This window comes from Urocitellus parryii, chromosome 4, assembly GCF_045843805.1.
Source record: "Urocitellus parryii isolate mUroPar1 chromosome 4, mUroPar1.hap1, whole genome shotgun sequence".
Taxonomy (NCBI): Eukaryota; Metazoa; Chordata; class Mammalia; order Rodentia; family Sciuridae; genus Urocitellus; species Urocitellus parryii.
In genome coordinates this window covers 110,869,745-110,878,727 of record NC_135534.1, presented here as the reverse complement: position 1 = coordinate 110,878,727, position 8,983 = coordinate 110,869,745, and the positions used below count along the sequence as shown (strand labels likewise).

Sequence of the window (8,983 nt, the reverse complement as noted above, 5' to 3'; positions counted from 1 at the left end):
TGGAGAACAAGAAGCCAACCAGTGAACATGCTGGAAAGAAAGAAAATGTCCTTGGTGCTTCCAAGGGAAGCCACATGTGGTCAGGAAGACCTTGACCTATCCTGGCATATGGCACTTGAGAACCTAAGAAGCTGCTCCTAACTTACCAAGAGTAACACTTTGATGAATGTCAGCTGATTTTAATAGTGTATAGGGACAATATCAATTTACCAACTTTATCTTAATTAACTGACAGGAAAATTATAACTAAAGCACAATCATATATATACATTTTAAAAGGAAAGACATTAGTTCTTTTAATGTAACTTGAGATGTATGTTTGTGTCAGCCACACAAAAAGTAGGTAAAACTGGAGGGTATGAAGAAGGGTTCTTAGACAGGAGTGCCTGATAACTCTCAAAAGACTATCAGAGTTAGATTTTTTGTGTGTGTGTGGTTGTTGTTGTTGCTCTGTGTGTTTCTTGAGTTAATTTAAGACCTACTAATATTCATAATTTCCTCTGTATGCAGACTGAGTCTGTGTTTGCTAGAATGATTATGTAATCCTCAGTGACAGAAATAAAGGGGTCCCTGCTCAACACAGAGTTAATTCCAATAGAAAGTATTTTGCAAACATCAGATTGCATTAGTAGCTGAATTACATCTTATGGGGAAATTTGTGGCATTATAAAAACTAAATGTTGTGTATATTTTTTCTAACAACTCTGCTAATGTTTCTAAAGCCTTAACTAGCATATTGATTCCACCTGGAGCATTAATGAGTTACCATCTTCATGGTTTCCAGTCACCAGCCAATATTATTAATTGCTTCATGCTAATTGTTTCTTAAGAAGTATGATTTGCTGTCTTATTGTTTATATTCTTATAAAACTACTGCTTTGTGTATCCCTCTTTCAGTCACACATGCAATACCACCATGGACATCTGAATTATTTGGATGCTAACTACCCTTAACTCTACATGCCCCTCCTGATGGAGAAAAAGAACTTTGAGTTTCCTTTTCCTAGATGCCACCTTTCTTCCGCAGGAAGTAGTCAGAATGAGTAAACATCCAAATACCCTAAAAGAATTTAGGGGCCCAAATTCCTTGAGGGGGAATGTAAGGGGACAAATAGGTGAGGATGTTGGGAACAACAAGTTAAAAGGAGGCCAATGTAATGATTTCCTGCATGTTTTCTTTAGCTAAAAAGCAGCCCTACCTGGCCTTAGGGAACAGAATTTGTCACATTCATCAACAAAAGGAGGCAGTGAGTGAAGGTCTAGTAGTCAGTGTAGATGAAGAATAATGGGAGTTGAGAGAGGGTGGTGACTCATTATCACTGGTTATCAAACAGAGAGGACAATGGGTTGCAACAGCTAACCTGTGGGATTTCACTTCCCAGTTCAATGGGTTGCTAAAGATTATCCATGTTCACTTGCTCCTTCCTGCTCTTAGGCTGGGATGCAGAGAAAAAAAGTGAAGGTGGGGCTGGGCACGGTGGCAAACACCTGTAATCCCAGCAGTTTGCCGGCTTTCTTGGGAGGGTGAGGCAAGAGGATCATGAGTTCAAAGCCAGCATCAGCAAAAGTGAGGTGGTAAGCAGCACAGTGAGACTCTGCTCTAAATAAAATGCAATCTAGAGCTGGGCATTTGGCTCAGTGGTTGAGTGCCCTGAGTTCAATCCCTGCTACCACCCACGAAAAAAAGAGAACTAGGGGTTCTGATGTCTGTTAAAGAGCAAGACATGTCCACTACCATGGACACCCAGCTTTGGGACCCCTTCTGTTTGGAGAAATCTATTGCTATCTCCTTTCTCAAATAAAATGTGCTTTCTACACTTGTCTTGGCATTTCCCAAGTGTTCAATCTCCAAAACCAGTGGAATCTATTTCTGATATCCAAGACTGCTGTCACTATTATAATTTCCTGAATAGACATAATCTCATTACTCTTTATGTTACTCAGTACTCCTTAATAGAGTTTGATACACTGTGTAAAAATTAGAGGTTATATTTTGTATATTCCAAATTGTTGAAGCTATTTATTTATTTATTTATTTTTATTTATTTGTGGTTGGACACAATACCTTTTACTTATTTATTTTTATGTGGTGCTGAGGATCAAACCCAGGACTCCACATGTTCAACGCATATACTCTACCTCTGAGCCACAGCCACAGCCCTAAAGTCACTTACTTTAGATCACAAATTCAGAAATACTTGCCAAGACACTTTTTTTTTTTAAAGAGAGAGTGAGAGAGGAGAGAGAGTGAGAGAGAGAGAGAGAGAATTTTTTTTTAATATTTATTTTTTAGTTCTCGGCGGACACAACATGCTTGTTGGTATGTGGTGCTGAGGATCGAACCCGGGCCGCACGCATGCCAGGCGAGGGCGCTACCGCTGAGCCACATCCCCAACCCCCAAGACACTTAATTCAGAAGGCCAGGTACATAAAATATTGATAATAACAAAGAATAATGATCATATGTATTTATTTCCTGATTTAATATAAATGAATTGTGCCTAAAAAGACTCATGTTTCAAACACATAAAATATGAGCAATATTTTACATTTGGAGGACTTTGAAGAACTTTTTCAAATATTTAGAGGTTCTACAGGTTACTCAGGGTAGATGGATTCTGGGGTTTCCCAGTGGGGTGCTGTCTTCAATGCGTCTGATGCTGTGAATCCAGTCCTGTCCTTGGCACCTTTCTTCTACATAATCAAGTTCAAGCAAACAATCTCATGCCTTCTGGACTTCCATTGTTATAGAATTACTTCCTTACTAAATCTGTACAAATTATAAATTTTCGCTAAACAATAATACTTTTTCAGAAACTTTTATTTCCAAGGAGTTTACTTAGGGCCACTTTGACATCCTTATTCCTCAGGCTGTAGATCAGAGGGTTTAACATAGGAACAATAATAGTGTAAAACACAGAGGACACTTTCCCTTGGTCCATGGAGCTGACTGATGATGGCTGCAGGTACATGAATGCTAGAGAACCAAAGAAGAGAGCAACAGCTGAGACGTGGGAGCTGCAGGTGCTGAAGGCTTTGTACCTGCCCTCGGTAGAGCGAATGTGCAGGATGCTGGCTATGATGAAGATGTAGGAGCTAAGGATTGTCATGGTTGGGAAAAAGATATTAAATGCACTTGAGGACAGACCTACCACCTCATTTATAAATGTACTGGAGCAGGAGAGCTCTAGTAGAGGGAAAAGATCACAGAAGTAATGGTTTATAATATCATCCTTACAGAAAAACACTCTTAGCATGCAGGTTGTGTGAACTGTGGCACAAATCAAGCCCATGCTATACACCCCAACTACCATCCAGGAACAGACCTGATTAGACATGGTAACATTGTAAAGCAAGGGGTTACAGATGGCAACATAGCGGTCATATGCCATTGCAGACAACATGTGACACTCTGCAATTGCAAAAACAATGAAAAAGTAGAGTTGAGTCATGCATTCAGGGTAGGAGATTGTGTTTTTCTCCATCACAAAGTTGACCAGCATTTTGGGGACAATCACAGTGGATTGACAGAGATCAATGAAGGAGAGATTGCTGAGGAGATAGTACATGGGGGTGTGCAGGTGAGAGCTGAGTCCAATCAGTGTGATCATGCCCAGGTTCCCCACCACTGTGAACACATAGATTCCTACAAAGAAGAGAAGGAGGGGCAGCTGGAGCTCTGGTTTGTCTGTTAATCCAGCCAGGATGAACTCAGTTACGATAGAATAATTTCCTTCTGACATTTTCTTTTGAGAATTCTAATAGGAAGAGAAAAAAATAGTTATTATTGTATGGTCACACCTGATATATATAAGACAGAATTAAAGTCATTTTAGCCAGGTTTTTCCTTTTATTTTCATCTCTCAATTATGTCAGTTGTCAATGATGTTGGTAACACAGAAATAACTGACATGTTAATAAATATCATATATAATTATCCTTATGTGAGTTATGGGCTTTAAAATGTGTAATTGGTAGGACCCAGTCTCTGAACACACAAGGAACTGTTTTAGTAACTTTGCATTTTCTGAGTATTTTCCATTCTTTGTGTAATCTTCTCCAGTCCTCTGCAGAGCAAATTCTTAATATTTTTATGTGAAAAAAAAATAGTAACAGTTAAAGAAAAACACACTGAAATCACACATAATAATGGAAAACTGAAAGCCTTTTCTCCTAACGAAAAAGACAAGATGTTCACTACCTGCAATTTTATTCAACACCATACTACAGGTCAGGCTAGGGCAATCATGAAAAAAATGTATAATAAATTTATATTGTAAAACAAGAAAAACACTAGCATACTTATAAAATGCATAATTTTATGTATAGAAAATTCCACAAGAAATCTACCAAGATAACTGCTGGAACTGATTCAAAAGTGAAGCAAGGTGGTAGAATAGCCTATCAGACAAAAAACTCAGTTACATTTCTACACACTTGAACCGAGTAATCAAAAATACTTTTGAAATAGCATGAACAATAAAATAAAATAAATAAGAATAAACTAAGAAATCAAAAGCAATACATTTCACTTAAAATAAAAAAAAATAATAATTTTGAATTGAAAAATATCCCCATAAATGGAAAGACATCCAATTTCATTAATCAAGTGACTCAGTCTGTGAAAATATCAGTACTACCCAGATGAATCTGAAAATTCAGTGTCATCCATCTCCAATTCCCAGCACTGTTTTTTGTGGGCATTGGTAGGCTGTTGTATTCAGCTTTGTTACTACTGTGATTAAAAGACCGGATAAGAACAATTTCAAGGGCTGGAGATGTGGCTCAGCGGTAGCGCGCTCGCCTGGCATGCGTGCGGCCCGGGTTCGATCCTCAGCACCACATACCAACAAAGATGTTGTGTCCGCCGAGAACTAAAAAATAAATATTAAAAATTCTCTCTCTCTCTCCTCTCTCACTCTCTCTTTAAAAAAAAAAAAAAGAACAATTTCAAAGGATAAAATGTATTTGGTGCTCACAGCTTTAGTCCATAGACAGCCAGCTCCATTCTTCAGGGCTTGAGGTGAGGCTGAACATCATAATGCAAGAATGTGATGGAGAGAAGCAGCTCAAAACATGAAGATCCAGAAGCAGAGATATTCCACTCAAAAATATAAAATATATACACAAAGGCACACCCCCAAAACCCACCTCCTCTAGCCACACCTACCTGCCTTCACTTGCCACTCAGGGGATTAATTCACTTAATGGAGGCTCTCATAACCCAATCATTTCACTTCCAAATGGTATTGCATAATCTCAAACATGAAATTTCAGGGACACCTACTATCTAAACCATAACCCAGACTGATGATAAAATCCTTACGAAAATGCAAGCATTCAGAATATCAAACAAAAAAAATGTTGAAAGGGAAGAACAAAATTGGAGGGCTCACATTTTGCAATTTGCATGCTAATTACCAAGTTAGATGGTGTGATTTTTGTCTCAAGTATAGACATGGAGGTCCAGGGAATAGAATTGACAATCCAGAAATAAACACACATCTCTGATCAATTGAATTGTTATAGGTATTTTATGCCAATTCAGTGGGGAAAATATTCTTTTATATGCTTTTGAACAAATGGTACTAGAATAATAATTACATGTAAAAGATATAATTTGGGCCAGGGAATGCAGCTCCTTGTTAAAACACAGGCCTAGCACCATAAAGCCCTGGGTTCAATCATCAGTATTGAACAAAATAAGAAAATAAAATAAAAATTAATTTGAACTATTTAAAAATCACACTATCCACAATAAATGAACTACAAAATGCTCTTAGAACATAAAAATAACTTTTGAAAAAGACTGAATCCTTATGACCTAAATTTTAATGACGGTTTCTCAGAGAAAATACCCAAACCAGAGACCACCATAGAAAAAAGTTGGACACCATAAAAATGTAAAACGAAAGTATTTCAAAGAACAGTATGTGTAATATAGCAAAATGTACCCTACTGTCATGTATATCTAAAAGGAGCAAATAAAGAAATTATAGTCCAAAAACATAATTCTAAGAGCAAAGGAACCATTCATAAATAATGTATTTAATCTTTATAAATGAAAAAGAGAGAAATAAACTTCATCTTCATATAAATATTCAGTTATATGCTTAATGGAAGTCACATGTTACTTTCCTTGAAAAAAATATCTATAGTATTTCTATAATAACAAACTATAATGGAAAGTAGTTTCAATTACTAGTAGTTTTGCTGGATACTAGTAACAGCAGGGAAGTATTTGTGGTCAGTATACATCTATGTATGATATTTCAAAGTGCATAAATGCATCCTACGGTCATGTATAACTAATTAAACAAATTTTAATTATTTTTTAAAGAACTTTAACAATTTAACAATGAAAAGGACAAATGGCCCAGTTGGAAATATGTGAGAGGATTCCAATAAACATTCTTCTATTTGAGATATACAAATGACCAATAAGCCCCTGAAAATATCTTAGTCATCATTCATCATTTATTAAGGAAATTAAAATCATAACCATAGTGAGAAAACGTTTCACATCTATCAGAAAGTCTATAACCAACAAGGCAGATAGGTATAAGGGTTGACAAGAATGTGACAGCATTGGAACTCTCATCAATTGCTGATGGAACTGTACAATATACAAACTTTTAGGCAAACAGTTTATCAGTTCTTCAAATTATGAAGCATAGGATTACCTCATAGCCCAGGAATTTCATGGCTGGTGGAGACCAGAATTCAAAAAAAATACACACAAAAGTTTGCATGTGTATGACCAGAGTAATTGTACTTTTAAGAGCCAAAAGATTAGAAGCACCCACATGTGCATCCAGTGAGGAATGAACAAGCAGAATGAGGGATGCCCATATGATAGAGTATTATTCTTCGATAAAATGGAATGAAGAACTAAGATATGTCAAATCATGAACAAACCTGAAACATACTAAGTGAAAGAAACCAGACACCATACATTGTATTATTCTATTTATAGGATGGGTCCACAACCGAGAAATACATACAGAAAGCAAGCTTAGAGTCTGGTGGAGACTGTGGGAAGGGAGATATTAGGGTGGGACTGCTCATGGGGATAGGGCTTTATTTTGGGTGCTGATGAAAACATTCTACATTAGAACACAGTGATGGTTGTAGACTTCAAAAATATGCTAAAAAACTGAAATGCATACATAAAAAATAAATTATACAATGTTACTTATATTTTATTATATTTTATATTTAAAAATGTATTATAAAATTAAAACAAGAAAATAATAACACCATTTAGCTAGGTGCTTAGGCCTGTGATCCCAGCAGCTTGGGTAGCTAAGGCAGGGGGATGGCAAATTCAAAGTCTGCCTCAGCAAGTAAGCAAGGTCTTAAGCAACTTAGCAAGACACTGTCTCTAAATTAAAAAATAAATAAATAAAAATAAAAATGGGCTGGGGATGTGACTCAATATTTAAATACCCAGGGTTCCGTCCCTGGTAACAAATTAACATCATCATATTCACCACCACCATCATGGACACAAAACATTCCATCACAATGTCCTGATGAATATCACCCTATAAGTCTCCTCATCTACTTTAGGTCTGGTATATTCTGTAATTGAGTAAAATATGTTCATTATACTTTTCTCCAAAACAATATGGTAATTTTATTTTGCACATATGAAAAAATGTCCTAGTTGGCCTCAAAAACTGTACTAATCTTCTGCTATCATGGGAAATTTTCTCTCCAATACATCTTCAAGGAAAACTTAGGCATTTCTAATTGCTATTAAAAACTGATAGATATAATAATGCAGACATATACTTAATTTAAAATGTTCTTTCTATGTCTTCATCAGAGGAAAACATCATCAAATGGTAAGATAAATAAAAATAATTATAGAAGACTGAATTACAGCACCTAGAAGGATTGTCAGAAAATCTCCAACAGATTTGAGTAGGGACCTAGCAATTTGCTTCTTGACTCCTGCTTTCTTCTGACTCTCCACAGGCCACCACTTGCAGAGGACAACTATCCCTAATTCTGGGCCAATATTATACTTTACTAGAAAAGCTGAAGCATGTCTCCAGTAGAATTGTTAACTCATGATCAAGCCAAAATGTTGCTGATATTGTACATTCAGACCTGGGAGATTCCTACTTACCTCTTATAAAAGCTGTTATTTATTTCAGCACATCTCTCTACTTTACCTCTATTCCTGAAGCTGAACTTCCATAGTGCTATGGTTTGAATGTGTCCTCCAGAGTTCATACATTGCAAACTTGATCCCCAGTGCAACAGTATTGAGAACTGGGACCTTAAGAAGAGATTAAGTCATGAGGTGACTGCATTAGTGGTGTTCTGAGAATAGGCTAATCATCAGAGGTGTGGGTTCCTAATATAAGAACTAGTTTGCCCCCTTTCCTCTGTCTCATGAGTGTCCTCTTTTGTCCTTGATTATTCTACCATAGGATGCAGCAAGAAGGCCCTCATCAGATGCATCCTTTGACCTTAAACTTACTATACTTACTAGTATACTATAGTAAGACAGATAAATTTCTGTTCATTATACATAATCCAGTGAGTGGTACTTTGCTACAGAAACACAAAACAAACAAAGAAACATATTCTCCCATAGTTCCTACTCTTTACAATTTTCTAGCTGAAGACTTTTTCTTTGTCTTTGGCCTCTCACAAGGCTGTCCCATGAAATACCAATCTCCATCACAGAAGCTCCATTATTATCTATTGCTCAGTCATTGTAACTCTGCCAAAATGCTTGGGACTCTGACCCATTCCATGTGACCAGCTCCCTCTGAAGTCTGACTCTGACACATGCTCTTCATTACTACTGCTTCCTGTTCTGATTTGCTAACAGTACCTCTGTGCTTCAATGTCTTGGAACTTGGATGATGCCGTCAATAAATTATTATGAAATCATAGATAATAGTAATGAAGATTTATATTGGGGATAATGCTTCAAGAAGATACTTTTAAGCGGTAAATGTAG

The 8,983-nt window shown here is 36.6% G+C and overlaps 1 protein-coding gene across 1 annotated transcript; it reads right to left on the bottom strand.

Moving 5' to 3' along the window:
* Positions 1 to 471: 471 nt before the first annotated feature.
* Positions 472 to 3,743, bottom strand: LOC113192528 (olfactory receptor 8G50-like). Its single transcript, XM_026402686.1, has 2 exons — positions 2,840 to 3,743; positions 472 to 500 (listed from the first exon to the last, which is right to left on the bottom strand). Exons 1-2 carry the CDS (start codon positions 3,741 to 3,743, stop codon positions 472 to 474), a joined length of 933 nt encoding a protein of 310 aa, XP_026258471.1.
* Positions 3,744 to 8,983: the final 5,240 nt, after the last annotated feature.

Coding starts and splice junctions, on each gene's coding strand:
- LOC113192528 (XM_026402686.1), bottom strand. CDS start 3,743: ATGTCAGAAGGAAATTATTCTATCGTAACTGAGTTCATCCTGGCTGGA. Junction 501..2,839: donor GGATGTCAAAGTGGCCCTAA/GTAAACTCCTTG, acceptor GTCTGCATACAG/AGGAAATTATGAATATTAGT.